At 37.3% G+C, this 15,723-nt stretch overlaps 1 protein-coding gene across 2 annotated transcripts; it reads right to left on the reverse strand.

The window, feature by feature from the left end:
• Positions 1 to 872: 872 nt before the first annotated feature.
• On the reverse strand, positions 873 to 11,108 carry ghdc (GH3 domain containing). 2 transcript variants are annotated; one of them, XM_073828492.1, is made up of 11 exons: positions 10,986 to 11,108; positions 10,265 to 10,528; positions 9,611 to 9,807; positions 9,028 to 9,222; positions 5,314 to 5,433; positions 4,520 to 4,817; positions 4,111 to 4,300; positions 3,486 to 3,557; positions 2,438 to 2,571; positions 2,076 to 2,164; positions 873 to 1,983 (listed from the first exon to the last, which is right to left on the reverse strand). In XM_073828492.1, the coding sequence occupies exons 1-11, from the start codon at positions 11,059 to 11,061 to the stop codon at positions 1,762 to 1,764; spliced, it is 1,857 nt and encodes a 618-aa protein (XP_073684593.1). In that variant the 5' UTR covers positions 11,062 to 11,108; the 3' UTR covers positions 873 to 1,761. The 2 variants fall into 2 exon arrangements, with proteins under 2 accessions (XP_073684593.1, XP_073684594.1); XM_073828493.1 differs by having other exon boundaries at positions 10,265 to 10,466; positions 10,986 to 11,091.
• Positions 11,109 to 15,723: the final 4,615 nt, after the last annotated feature.

A 15,723-nucleotide genomic window follows, 5' to 3' on the forward strand; every position in this document is an offset into this window, starting at 1 on the left:
TCGTATAGAAATTATGTTTTTTTGAGGAAAACATTTCAGGATTTCTCTCTATATAATGGATATGTATGGTGCCTCTTAAGCTTGAACTTCCAAAATGCAGTTTTAAAGGGCTACAAACAATCCCAGCTGAGGAAGAAGGGTCTTCTTTAGCGAAACAATCAGTTATTCTTTTTTAGTTATTTCAGTTATTTACAATTTCCAAACTTTTTAACCTCAAATGCTCATCTTGGCTCATCTCTGCGATGAACATTTGTAGTCGGTGCAATCCGGGTCAATACAGTTAAGGTGTTTAAAAAAAATCTCAAACCCATCTCGTATTTGTCTTCAATTTCAAAAATCATCCTACAACACTGTTTTTACCTTTTTTTGTAAAGGGCGTTTGATCTTCTTATTTGTTCACTTTGTAAACACTGGGTCGGTACTTCTGCAGCGGTGTAGGCCGATTTTGAATTTGGGGAAGAAAACGTAATGGAAGTTTTTAGACATACCCTGACTGTATTGACCCGGACCACGCAGACTACACATTCCTCGCAGAGACGAGACAAGCATTGAGGTTAAAAAGTATATAATTTGTCAATTTGTTTAGAAAATAACTGATTGTCTCACTAGATAAGACCCTTCTTCCTTGGCTGGGATCGTTTAGAGCCCTTTTGAAGGTTCAAACTTGGGGGCACCATACATATCCATTATTTGGAGAGAAATCCTGAAATGTTTTCCTCAAAAAACATAATTTCTTTATGACTGAAGAAAGAAAGACATGAACATCTTGGATGACAAGGGGTGAGTACATTCTGTAAATTTTTGTTCTCAAAGTGAACTAATCCTTTACGTCACGCACAAAAGGAAAAAAAAAAATCAATCATTGGTAAAACTGTATATCATTCAAATTTAATGAAATAAATTATGTAAAACTAAGGTAATAATAACAATGATTACGATAATTTAATCATTTTCATCATAAATGCAATTCCATTACATTCTGATGATGGTAAGTCCCATTTGGTCAGAGCATATTAGCATGAACATAGGCTGAAAGTTAGGTTTTTGGGGAAGGGCCAGACAGCCCTTCAAACGAAGATTTTTCAGGACCACACTTAAAATAAAGGGTTATGAGAATTATCTCAGCATAAACCAGCTACAGCGGCAACATGCTGCATGCGTGAACAAGAATGAATAAAGAATTTAATGAAAAATAATTGTTTTATGTTACATTCAATGTAATGTGTTCATATTTAAGGTCATTGTATTTAAAGAAATGTGTTCCATTTCTTAGGGTAATATTTTTACCCCTATCCCTTGACACTCTGTTTTAACAAGCGGACAAGGGGAAGGGGTAGCCATAGGGTCAGAGGTAGGTGAAGGGGTATAAAACAGAATTGGGATTGGGCCTCAACCTGAATAAATTACTACCTACTGTATTAAATATCCCGATGATAGAAACCTGGTGTGCTAAAAAAGGGACACATCAAGAACCATCTCTCTAGCACCACCAAGCAGACCTATAAACAAGACTTCCACTGGTTAGAAGTCCTACCCAAACAGCCCTACCCTAAACTCTTGGAACTAGCTGAGCCAGTGCTCTTGTTTTTGCCTGGTCTGAATGCTCAAACAGAAAAATGCTTTGAAAAGGTGATAGAGCCACATAGTAACACTTTTCAGAGGAATCAAACCACCAACCTACCATTTCTGCATATAAAAGGATTGCTGAAAATATTTTAACATTGCCAAAACTGACACTTCATTCACCTCTAACTGAAATGCTCATGAAAAAGCCCTTTGCAGTAGAAAGTCTGCAAACTCTCTCCTGCGTATCACACGCTGCATCTTAAAGGTGTTGGACGAAGTACTGGAGAAGGCCATCATGCGATCTTTCAGTTCCTGGAAAGTTCCGTCACGAACGAGCTGAACTCTCATTGGTCCGATGCTGCCCTTTATTCTGAAGGATCGGTAGATATCAGAGTCCTCCTGAAGGCAGTGGTCTAACTGTTGGATTCAAAGAGCAATTTGGAATATAATGAACAGTTAAAGAAAAAAGGTATCTTCGAAGTCCTTAAATGAACATTACAGATAATCACCTTGTATCGTTGTTCCTCTGATAGGTTCCTCACACCCTTTAGTTCAACAAACACAAGATAATGTGGTTGAGCTATTCCAGATGCACTGCCTGCAGCAAACACAAACAACTAATTAAATGCAACATTTAATTCATTTATTTGCCTTTCAGTATTACATAAAAGATCAAATTTAGGAAAGCTAATTTGATGTTCCAGGTTCAACACAACTTACATTATACCGACATTTATACAGACAGACACACTCGTAATTCAATTGCACTAGTCACACATATAATAGCTAAAATATTCACACACTGCTAAATCATAATGAACCTGGAACATTCCATTAACATACAAAAGATTTTGCAAAAGATAAATGTTACCTAAAATGCCGCTCTCAACGCAGCTGTAGTCTATTAGTTTGGCTCCTGGCCACTGTTTTAATGCCTTCTTGAGAGCCCCCAAAAACAGTGATTCAGACACTTTCTCACCACGCACGCTCAACATCTGACCACGCCTGAACACACATGTTAAACAAACGATTACAAAGAAAAGATAACGCATGTTATTAGAGTTGCTAGTGCCACATTCTACTGTTTGAGATACAAAAATGAAGCTACTGCAGAAAACTTCACATTACTATTTACATTTGCACTGCCAAATATCTTGTAGATACATGAAGTGCTGATTTTTGAGACTTGGGACAAAACAAGTCCAGCAGTTGTAACATTATTATATAAAATCTATGACAACATTAAAACAGTGTTTATAGAGAAGGGATCAATCCTTCATAAGCAATAAAATAGATAAAAGTGTTTTTCTAATGATGAAAAAGAAATCCCTAATTTGTCAATGTCAGATGTCACCACAGTAAGATTTTCTGTCTGACAGTGGTGACAGGCATCATATTTTTGTGGTTTTCAAGTAATTTTTAATTACATTAAACATAAAATAGTGTATCTGATGACTACAGATTCAGGTTTTTGTAACAACTCTGTGATAATAGTTGATTATGATATTTTATTGTTGGTCACGTATGAAAATGTCATCTGTCTGCTAACATGAGAATTTGTTTTGAAATGTTAAAAACATATTGATTGTTTAATTGCAAAATAAGTGATGGCAAAGTAAAACACATTTTGATAAATAAGAGAAAAGTTGGGAGGTTGAATGAATGCATAGATCAGTAGCTCAGTACGTGTTCGATACAAATATATAATAAGGTTTTTTTTATATATATATATATATTTCACCCTGTTTTGTCCCATTTCTCAAGAATCATGAAACATTAAAAATGTAGCGAAAATTGTAATTACAATATTTAAAAAACTAAACTTAAAAAAGTGTTGTGCTGTGTACCACCTGAGGACACTAAGTTTGTATTATAGTTTAAGAAATGTTTGATTGGATAATGTATAATAAAATGTGTACCTATACTGAAACTCCACTTTTGGACACTGGTTATGAAACCCAACTACTTTCACGACATCTCCAATGCGATACCTGAAAACATAGAAGGCAGGCTTTTAGAGAATATCCACTACAACATTTTACCAATACTTTACTTTTCCAATTTCCTCAATGTTTTACTTCCCTTTTTTAATATACAGTAATTCACACGTGTAAAGGCAATTCAGAGAATTGTTACTAAACATGTACATTTTAGAAATGTATTGCTGAAAACAGAATTGTGGAGTAAGACTGTCAGTTTGTCACCATTTTTGCATTCAGGACTGTTTTGGGCAGTCTCGATGATGCACTGGAGCCACTCAGCATGGCCTCACCCCTAACACTATAATAACTAGGGTGCATTAGCATCAGTGGGTTGCCCAATAGCAAGTTACCATCATTACTATTAGTTACTACAGCCTACAGTTTTCTGGCTAGCTATTGCCCACAGCATCAGCTAACAGCCTCCTCTTTCTTCCCACCTTTCAGGAAGATATGGTTATGTTGAGTAACCCAGGATGTTTCCTTAATTTAAGACCATTAAGGTCATCACAGACAAATAGCAGCAAAAGCAGGGAAAGTGTAGCAGTATGATCATGTACCGGACCTGAATAATCCTGAAGCATTGGTGACCAGCAACTCATAGTTATGTCCTTCCTGAAGCTGCTCCATCAAGAGAGTTTTGGGCTGCTCTGAATCCAGATCTTTCTCTGGTATAAACTCACAGAACATGGAGCGAGGACACAGGAGATATTGTCTGCTCTCCTGCTGAGGCCACAGGTTCACACCTATCAAGCCTGAAACATGAATTACAGACCATTATATAACTAAATAATGAATGTATGCATCATTTACAACTTTGCATATGGATGTTGCCAGTTAATGTGCTGGGGTGCTTTTTTCCAAAAGCACTGTTAGCTAACTATGACAAAGAACTATTATGGCTAAAATATCCAAGACACTAAAAATGTCACTATCCAGTTCAGAAATGTACACGCATCCACATACAAACACACCTTCAGTGGCAGCGTAGAAAGGGGAGTAGAACGGGACATTTTTACAGTAGTGCTGCCGTAACATCTCCCCATAAATCTGGTTGGAGCCTGAGTCCACTGTCAGAATCAGATGTAGCTGGGGCCATATTCTGAGTGCGATCCTCTCAAACCCTTCCTCAAACTGGGCTGTAAGCTCAGCAGCTCTCTCTGGATCCGGTTTCATTAGTTTCTCTAGAGAACGGCGCACATCAGCCTTCAGGTTCAGATTGGAGTTGATCATGCCCACTTCCACATCCACCACCAGATCTTTCCAATGTTCCTAAATGCAGAGACACAGATTGCTACTCGGGATCTTTCTGCTCTATTCAGTGTCAGTTATAAAATAAGACAAATCTGGGAGTGGGACAACATTAAGTACAATGTAGCTTTCCAATTTTGTTGTACTCCATACACCATGGTACTACTGTGTACTACATGGTACTAACATGTACAGTGTGGGGTTTAACAGTCTGAGACTACACCCGAAAAGCTATTCAATTTTCCTTGTTTACAACAGCAAAAGTTTTAAAACATTTATGATTTAAAATGAATTCTGCATTATGCCTTAGTCACTATTGAATAAGCAAATTTAGAATTCCTGTTTGCCTGATAGCATTATAGAGATTGGAAAATCACATTTAAACCTTAAACAATGATACAAAAGTAATGATGATAATAATCGTGATGCACTACTAGGTGACTATTCAAATTGCAATGATGATTCTATAATTTGCAATGTAATACAGAAGCATTTTCATTAGTGGACCTCACTGTACCTGCAAGGCTCTGAAGGCATAAAAGACGGTAGAGCAGAAGTTGGATTCCAGCATGCCAAGATAGCGGTCCTTCAGCCCAAACAACAGATGGAGATACAAGGCATCTCTCTCATTCAGCACCTAGGACAAAACAAACAGTGTCTTTTAGAATTGATAAATTAGTGTTTTAATCAGATATATGGTTAAACTATTTTTTTTTATTTGGTAGGCGCTTTTATTCAAATTAACTTCCAATGCATTCCCCAAAGGACTTGAGTTGCGTGACTTAAACTTAACTTGCATTGAAGTAACAGCACAGTTAATCATAACAATCAGACATTATCAATAGTTAATACTCAACTTGAAAAGACTCAAATCTTTTTACATTTTTGTTTTGAGCAAAACTGTATTTTTCATTCTGTTTCCAGCGTTCTAATATCTCCAACAGGTTACAGATAAAAAGGAAGCTCTGTTAATACCATTATATTTAGGTAACTACTTAATGTCTTTTTTTCAGAGACAGATGCAGTTGTAACCAAAATATTATTTTTTAATGGTCTATGTAGTTAATAATTAAAAATGGCTAATTAATCATTAATTAGAATATAAATCAATTTAAAAATGTAACCATATGACGTTATGACTTGAGTTGCTTTGTGTGCTTTGGTACTTAATATTTTATTGATTTAAATCCATTAAACTCCAAGACTGTTTAACTAAAACATGTCAAATCAACAACAAATTGGTTTGAAATAAAATTATATTGCATATCATTAACTTTTATCAATATTTTATTTACAAGAAACATGTTTGTGATTATTATTCATTATGTATATACAGGTATGTGCCAAAAAATTTGAATATCGAGGGAAAGTCCATTTATTTCAATAATTTGTTTCAAAAAGTGAAACTTGTATGTTATATTAGTTCACTACACACAAAGTGAAATATTTCAAGCCTTTATTTGTTTCAATTTTAATGATTATGGATTAAAGATATATTTTACAAAATTAGAATATCATGACAAAGTTCAACATTGTAGGCTCCCTGTGTCCCAATCTAGTCAGCTTATTAACACAAAATTCTTCAGCCTTTAAATTGTCTCAGTCTGGCTTAGTAGGCTTCAGAATCATGGGGAAGACTGCTGACTTGACGGTTGTGCAGAAGACCCTCATTGACACCCTCCATAAGGAGGAAAAGTCTCAAAAGGCAATTGCAAAAGAAGCTGGATGCTCACAGAGCGCAGTATCGAAGTATATTAACAGAGTGTTAAGATGAAGGGAAAAATGTGGCCGGAAAAGGTGCACAAGTGACAGGGATGACCGTAGCTTTGAGAGGATTGTCAAGCAAGGGCGGTTCATAAATCTGGGGGAACTTCATAAGGAGTGGACTGAGGCTGGTGTCAGTGCATCAAGAACCACCACATACAGACGTCTGCATGACATGGGCTACAGCTGTAGAATTCCAAGCGTCAAGCCACTCCTGAACCAAAAACAACGTCAGAAGCGTCTGTGCTGGGCTAAGGAGAAAAAGTACTGATCTGTTGCCCGGTGGTCCCAAGTCCTGTTTTCAGATGAAAGCAAATTTTGCATTTCATTTGGAAATCAAGGTCCCAGAGTCTGGAGGAAGACCGGAGAGGCACAAAAGTCAAGCTGCTTAAAGTCCAGTGTGAAGTTTCCACAGTCAGTGATGGTTTGGGGAGCCATGTCATCTGCTGGTGTGGGTCCATTGTCTTTTATCAAGTCCACAGTCAACGCAGCTGTCTACCAGGAAATTTTAGAGCACTTTATGCTTCCTGGTGCTGACAAGCTTTTTGGAGATGATGATTTTATTTTCCAGCAGGATCTGGCACCTGCCCACAAAGCCAAAACTACCAATACCTGGTTTAATAGCCATGGAATAACTGTACTTGATTGGCCGGTAAACTCGCCTGACTTAAACCCCATTGAAAATCTATGGGGTATTGTCAAAAGGAAGATGAGGGAACAGAGACCCCAAAATGCAGACGAGCTGAAGGCCAATATCAAAGCAACTTGGGCAACCATAACATCTCAACTGTGTCAAAGGCTGATCGCCTTCATGCCATGCCGCCTTGATGCTGTAATTAGTGCAAAAGGAGGCCCAACAAAGTACTGAGGACATAATACAGCACATTAACACACTTTTCAGAAAGCCAACGTGTTTAAGATCCTTTTTTTATTGGTCACATAAAATATTCTAATTTGATGAAATACTGGATTTTTTTTTTCTGAAACAAATAAAGGCTTGAAATATTTCACTTTGTGTGTAGTGAACTAATATAACATACAAGTTTCACTATTTGAAACAAATTATTGAAATAAATGGACTTTCCCTCGATATTCAATTTTTTTGGCACATACCTGCACTAAAACAGGCTTGTGGTTTTATAACATCAATAAAGTTTAACCAGTTTCTAGCATTTAAACATATAGTTTTTTTCTAAAGATATATAAATATATAAAGTTTATTTTCTAAAACGAGTTTTCTGCAATTTGCAAAAACGGTCCAGCAAATCAACAAATCATTAATTTCATTTAGTCTGATTTGACAAATAAAAACTTTGAATATAAACAGCAAAAACAAGTATGTTTTCATCAGGATTTATTTTGCTATACATATGTTTTGCATGCCATGACTGCTTGAAGTCTGTGACTTAGACATCACCAGATTCTGATATCTTCTCTGGTTTTGCTCTGCCAGGCCAGTGGCATCTCCCCTTCAGATGTTTCTTTATCATCTTAAAGCCAAGCTCAATTAGGTGACTGAGTTGGTCAGCCTTTTGCCAATAAATTGTTTTGAACCACTTGAAGGAAATCTTACATGGCATTGAGTGCATGTTTATCTGAACTAATCTAAAAACTAGTCTAATGATTAATTTGAACTAAGTGTGCAAATTAGTCATTTAAATTACTATATTTTTCAGTTTTCATTTTGATATTTAGCCTTATGATGGACAGCCCACCGCTCCAGGGTGTTTCCACTGCATGGATACACTCCAGCATTTCTGCAGCCTTACAGAGGGTAAGTAGTTTGGAGAATAAATGGGTTTTTCATTTAGTGAAAATAAATAAAATTCAAAGTTTACAACCAACTTACCATTATTGTTGCATCCAACTTAAGCTAATAACAGTATAATTAGTTTGAATGTGGATACAGTACCATGTTTGTGAAAATTAAATCATGGCAAGTCTAATACACCACATCTCGTGGTTTCATTTAGAATGTGTTTTTGCATTCAACTGTTCTGCTTTTTAATTGTTTTACGAACATGCACTAGCTGGATGTTTTTTTTTTGTTTTTTTTACCTCTGCACCATTGCATTTAATTGATTTTTCAGCCTCAATCAGATAATTGAGTTAAATTTAAAGCTGTGCTTTTTTGAGTTGTGCTTTATGTTTTTGTTAAAATATTCACTCTGTAACCATTTAAAGTTTAATTTCAGGTGTAAAAAAAGCAATCTGTCCAACATTTATTCAGACCCTCCGCTAGCACTTATATGTACGTCTTGACAAACTTACCTTCCTGAGTTTTAACATACCCCCTAATACATGAATGGCAACTTAGCTCCAATTCTAATAAAACATTCCCGAAAAATCTAACCAAAGTCTTGAGGTTTGCTTTGAGTCTTGCTAGAGGAGCTGAGTGTTTTCCCCTAAATATTAGCTAATATTATAACTAAATATCATGTTAAATTCATATTCATCTCCCACCTACCTCATAGACGGGTGCTGGTGTGGTGTACAGATGCAGCATGTGTTTAGAGGAGGCAGGAGTTGAGGAGTTGGGGCCGACAGGAATACCTGCCTCACTCTGACGAAAAATGGGCGAGTAGAAGAGCTTCAGGGTTTTCTGGAGACGGTCGGTGGCTGGAAAGGCTTGCCTCATGGCATCTAGACAAACTGTCACCCCCTGAATGCACAGAAATAATAGATAGCTTCATCTCGAGCCCTTTGGACAGCAGGCTTGACAGGGTATTGAAGTTCACATTCAGTGCTTTCTGGTGGAAGCTTGAGAGCTGATGATTATATTACTTTAGTTGATCACAAAATATTGTATATTATCTTGCCATTCAACTCACTTGTTGCTAGTTGGTTTGTATTGGCTTATTACTTGTAAACATGTATTAAGGAATCTGACTTTGTACTTTCTGTGCAACAAATCATATAGAATAATGCATTTGGCCAACAGAAAGACAGAGGAGAGTGCTTGGGAAAGTTGCCATTACTTTTGCCCTTTAGTGTTTGGTGCAACTAGTAATGCAGATACAACACTTGTAAGAATGTGTATGCGTTGTGACCTGTAGGAAGAATTCTGTGTTGGTGTCTTTGGTGCTTAAAAGCATACGGCTGGATCCAGACGTTCCTGACGTCATAGCCAGAACAAGAGGCTTTTCCGATATTAAAACATTCTGCTCTCCTTTAGCCACACGTTCCACAAACTTTTCATAATGGTCATAATTTGTGACCGGATGGAGCTGTTGAAATGTTTCTATGTCTGAAATGATACAATAAAAACTGTCATACATTTCATGCCAACATGGTGGCACATCTTACTTGTCATTTCCATTTCATATAAGTAAAATATAAATGAATTGTACACAACACTGTGAATTTTACTGTATACTACTGTCAAACATATGATTCTATTACATGTTAAATTAAAAAAAACAACTATATCCTACATATCAGTGCATGCTGTGAGACCCTTCAAACCCTTCAGAGAAATAGCTTTTAATCCCTAATATATACAATAAATTAAGCTTTGTTTATAACACATTTTAAATGCTTATAAAGAACTTTACTAAAGACATATAATGTATATTTACATAATGTTTGAGAGTAATAATGAAAATAAGACAGGGAAAAAAACAAGTAAACAAAAACTAAAATCAAGTATGCACGATTATGGTTACCACAGTGAGCTGACATACATATATAATCGTCAAAATCACCTTTAACTGATGTGAACTCATACTGCTTGCCATAAACTGTGTTGGAGTGTTTCTGTAGACGCTTGAGCAGAGTGTCCTCCTGAACGCGATGAATGTCCCGTGTGTCTGCCTCTAGTTTGTTTCTCTGGCGATTCCCCAGCCAGGACACTGCTTTCACAGCTACATACTGAGCCAAAAGACTCGATATGGAGCGATTCTTGATCTTTATTTTCCATAGAAGAGCCATGCAGCAGAGACACAGGAGCAAAAGTAAGCCCGCAGAAGCTGTTACACAAAAACATAACACAGCATTGACAGGGACTGAACGGAAGAGGGCGCCAGTCTTTGTCAATTAAAAAATGTATGTAAACGAAAAACGTATACAACTTTAAAACGACGTAAATATACTAAATGATTTTAGAATTCAAATGTAGACAATATATACGAATTTACAGTATTTAGATATTCCAAAAAGCTAGATTTGAGCTTTTCTGGCACCAGGAATTCCTTTTTGGATTGACAGCTCACCAACAAGTACTGATGTACTTGTAATGGCAATATTTTACATTTACTTTTGCTATTTGATAGCCTACTTCAAGGCACTTGAAACGATACCATTAAGAATGTCTAAAAATATGTTTATAATGTTACTTTTTGATACTGTTTGTTACGGACAAAGCTACCAATAATAAAATGACTATCTGCATATTTTGGAATCAGAGAAATTGTTGTACAAACTCACCAAATGTAATGGTCACGGCCAATAATGCAAAAAAACATGGTAAAATGAGCCACAAATAACGCTGATGTGTCTGCATTATTGTGGTGGGCTTGTCATGATCGAAAACTGAAAGCAAACACTGAAAACAACTTCTTCTTCTTTTGTGCAACGGTAGGCGCAATTGCGCCACCTAATGTTCGAAGCTAGCTAAACATACTAAGGGTAACAGCATGTGTTATAAGTATACAAAGCCAAACCAGTCAGGCTTTGTACATTCTACCAAATTCTCCCAATAATATGTGGTGCTGAACACCTATACTAATGTTATACATTTATCTCTTACTATTTCTTTGGCAGGAAGTGTCAGCCTGATTTGGGCCAAAAAAGTGGGAGAATCTTAAATTTAAAAATAAAAGATAAAGGCACGATTTGCATGTCAGTATCTGTTATTAGTTAGATAAATACCAAATAACTAAAGTAATGGACATTAATTGTTAATTAGAGAAGAGTGCAGACTGCTGAAGTGAAATTATAGACAACTCAAAGAAAAACATTAAATGCAAGAATCAACCAAACAGATTTATGTATTTGTGTAACCATATAGTAAAAGCTATCCATTTGCCCATACAGGACTTGAGATGCCCCAAAATAGTCAGCATAGAGGGGAATAGCACTGTTGCTACCTGGAAGTGGTTTTGTTTGATGGATGAGGTAAGGGCAGACCATCTGTGACTACACCTGACCTCATTTCCTCGTTCTCCCAGGATGCAGCAGTGGTATCTTTTTGGTGACTCGTGAGACTCACGAGAGAAGTGATCTGCATCACGCAAGGTCACCTCAGAGAGGTGGAGGATGGAGGCCAATGACATCCTATTTGAGGTCCTCGGAGAGGGATGAAAGGCTGGAGAGAGATGATGGAGAAGGACAGAAGACAGACAAAGAGAGAGAGAGAGAGAGGCTGTAGGAAAATCACTTTCTCCTATGATTGGTGAATAAAGAAGACATAAAACAGTAGATACAAATAAATGGATTAAAATAATGTTTTTGTATAAATAAACTTTCTATGTTCTAACATAGTATGCACAGATAGCAGTTACTATAGATCATTTCTGTGTATGTGCCTACTTACAAATTTAGTTTCTCTCTTCTGCCCCACATACAGCAATGTCTGCTTGTACAACAAGTTTATCCTCATCAGTGGTCTAAATTAGTCTCTTCTGCATCCATGATGTCATCACTTAAGACGCTGCTATGCAGAGCTGTACAGCAGGCCTCTATATCTAGTGTATAAATGGGATGAACTTCTAGGACTTCCCATGCCACCTGGTTTTCAAAACCCCAAATGTCCTCTTCACAACACTATGCACTATGTGCTATTGACAGGTGGTGCTTAAAAGATTGGGCTTAAAAGATGTGAGAAGTCGTCAGTTTAATTTCCTGGCACCTTGAACATGACCAGAAAAGACTTAAACTGAAAGACCTTAATTAGTTGGTTCAGTTGTGTTTAATTAGGGTTGGAGCTAAACTCTGCAGGACACCGGCCCTCCGGGACTCAGTTTGGAGACTCCTGGGCCCGTATTCACAAAACACTAAAAGTAGCTCATAACTTGCCGATTTAGGAGAAAATCTTAAAAATGGTGGGTGTGTCAGTCCTAAATTTAGGACTCCTAAATTTTTGATCTAAGAGTATTTCACAAAGCGTTTTAGCGCTAAAACTAGCTCTTAAATCTGTGAATGTTAGGAGTAGTGAAGAGGACTCCTAAATCAGTGGTTCACAATCCTGGTCCTGGGGGACCCCTGCTCTGCACATTTTGCATGTCTCTCTTATTTAACACACCGATTGAGATCATCAGCTCGTTAGTTCAGTTCATGGATCTCTCTCTTAATGAGGTGATAATCTCAATCAGGTGTATTAAATAAGGGATACATGCAAAATGTGCAGAGCAGGGGTCCCCCAGGACCAGGATTGAGAACCACTGTCCTAAATCACTAAAACCAAATCCCAACTATCCTAAAGCAGCTGTTGCTGGCAATCTGCCTCAGAACTTAAACTTTTTAGAAACACTCATTTATTTGCACACATTTTTTTTCCATGCACGCAATTTTCTTGGTTCTGGAGGTTATCCCAACTCCAAATTTTCCTTTGATTATATCCTTGTTTTCATTAAAGCAAGATTTAATAGCTATTATTGCATCTGTTTGGTTTTCTTTTACGTCTGCATGTCTTATGTCAGCCATGATTATTCTATTCAGTTAATAAAAAAGGCTGTTTATATGCATATCAGCTAATTGTTTATGGGAAGCACACAAGTAATAGGCTGATAATCAGCTGAACATATACTTGTTTAATTTGTGACACTAGCCTGCATTTTAAAATCTTGATGGTAACATTTTTTTTTTTAAACTTTATTTGAATATGGAAACTTAACCATGCTCTACAATATTTCTATGAACAAAACTCTGACAGAGACCTATCAGCCAATCACAGTGTTCATAGTTAATTAGCATGCTGACATTATCCATAGTAATGAGGTCAACCCCGCCCTTACTCTTAGCTTAAGACTTCTCTCTATTCCTTAGTAAAAGTTTGTCTCAGCAGCTTTGTGAATAAGTTTTAAGAGAAAACTCTTGGATAAAAACTTTTACTGCTATTTAGGAGAACTCTTAGTGCTAAGATAAAATGTTTTGTGAATACAGGCCCAGGTCTAGATGATCTTTTACTACCACTAAATGAAGAAACTACTACCTTATCCCAAGGAGGCTGAGGACATGAAGTCCAAGCGGGCTATGTTTAAGGTTTCTATTGCAAAGGGGATTGCTTGAAACTGGGGCTGGAAAGATGTTGGTGCCTGTCGTGGCAGCAACCATGGAACATGTTCCAACCCTGTTCCTGGAGATCTACCATCCTACAAAATTCAGCTCCCACCCTAATCAAATACACCTGAACCAGCTAATTAATCTCTTAGGTAGCACTTGATAATTACAGCTGTGTTGGAGCAGGGCTGGAACTTAAGTTTGCAGGTCTGCACAGGATTTCTAATTTGCTTAAAATGCACTGTGCCAATTGATCGTTGTATGACATCAAAGTACAGAGCTATAGAGAGCAGAGCAGATAGCTCCTTATACTTTTCGAATAGCTCTTGCGGTACTTTGATGTCATACAACCATCAATCGGCGCAGTGCAACCCTGTTGAAAAAAAAAAACAGCATATGCTGGTTAGGTAGATTTTGATGCTGGGATGCTGGATAGGTGAGTTTTGATGCTGGTTTAAGCTGGTCCTTTATCCAGCAAAGGACCAGCATAAACCAGCAAAGGACCAGCATAAACCAGCTAAGGACCAGCTTGAACACTTACCTAACCAGCATCAAAACTACCTAACTAGCATATGCTGTTTTTTTCACCAGGGACACAGCCAACACCTGGATATTTAAATTAATTTACAATTAGAAATTCTGTGCTGAACGTGTCCCCAAAAGTGGCACATGTGGTCACCCTACTCTTGATATTGTTGAGCCGTCATAGCTGACATGGTGAAGTGATTACTGTTTTTTAAAAAGAGGACCAGATGGTTTGTCTTGGGTGTCTGAAAATGAGAATCTGGCTAATAGTTAAACCTCATCTGAAAGAGAAAATGCAGATTCTGCTACAGATTTGGACCAGATTCTATAGGATCCTAAAGGGGATGTGGGTCTACAGTGTGTGTTTTGTGAACTTGGAGAAAGCTTATGACTGTGTTCCCTGAAATAGGCTATTGAACCTATTCTGTTTCAAGGCATAGCCATCATTTGCAGATAACATTGTCCTGAAAGCGTTGTTGGTTGCAGCCTTTGGTGTTCACTTGGGCAGTTTCAGAAGTGTGACCCAGTGGAGGTGAGGCTCAGCACCCCAAGGCCATAGTTCATAGCCAGAAAAGGTGGAGTATCTCAGGGGTTTGTTTACAAGTGAGGGCAGGTTAAAGTATAAGGCCATTGTATTGGACCTTCACACTCAAAAGGAGGCCTTGATGCGCTGGAGGGATTACATCTCTTTACTGGCCTGGGAACATCTTGGGATCCCCTAGGAGAAACTAGAGAAAATTGCTGGGTAAAAGGATATGTTGGCTGCCCTTCTTAGCCTCCTGCCACTATACCAGTCCTGAATAAATGGCAGGAAAATTAACAGATGGATGGAGAGCTGCTTTTCAATTAAAACTGAAATTTTAATAACAAAAATTACTGACTCCTAAGTAACTTTGCAACACTGACGTCTGTTTATTACTGTAAAGCTGATTTTACTCTTTTGAGAAGAGAATCACGTTGTTGTGATTAGAAGAACATCACAGTCTGTGCATACACTTGAGTTTGTACTAATTACAGACACAGGTTCAAATCCTTAGTTGGAAGTTTATAGTGTACTGATACCATTTATACCAGGTTGGATTTCATTTAGTCAACTATCCTGTAACTTTAAAGAAGTAGTTAACTTTCAAAGCAAAAATGTACAGATAATGTACTCACCCCATTGTTATCCGAGATGTTCATGTCTTTCTTTCTTCAGTTGTAAAGAAATTATGTTTTTTGAGAAAAACTTACAAAATGCAGTTTCAATGCAGCTTCAAAGGGCTCTAAACAATCCCAGCCGAGGAATACGGGTCATTGATTGGCCATTTTCTAAAAAAAAAAAAAAAAAATTACTTTTTAACTTCAAATGCTCGTCTTGTCTATCTCTGCTTGCATTCCGGTTCAATACAGTTAGGGTATGTCGATAAACTCCCATTCC

This window comes from Garra rufa, chromosome 22, assembly GCF_049309525.1.
Source record: "Garra rufa chromosome 22, GarRuf1.0, whole genome shotgun sequence".
NCBI classification, from domain to species: domain Eukaryota; kingdom Metazoa; phylum Chordata; class Actinopteri; order Cypriniformes; family Cyprinidae; genus Garra; species Garra rufa.

Excerpts from the sequence above, each read along its gene's own strand:
- ghdc (XM_073828492.1), bottom strand. The coding sequence starts at position 11,061 with ATGCAGACACATCAGCGTTATTTGTGGCTCATTTTACCATGTTTTTTT. Across the intron at positions 2,165-2,437 it reads CGTTGAGAGCGGCATTTTAG|GCAGTGCATCTGGAATAGCT; the intron begins GTAACATTTATC and ends TGTTTGCTGCAG. Across the intron at positions 1,984-2,075 it reads CAGAGGAACAACGATACAAG|TTAGACCACTGCCTTCAGGA; the intron begins GTGATTATCTGT and ends TGAATCCAACAG.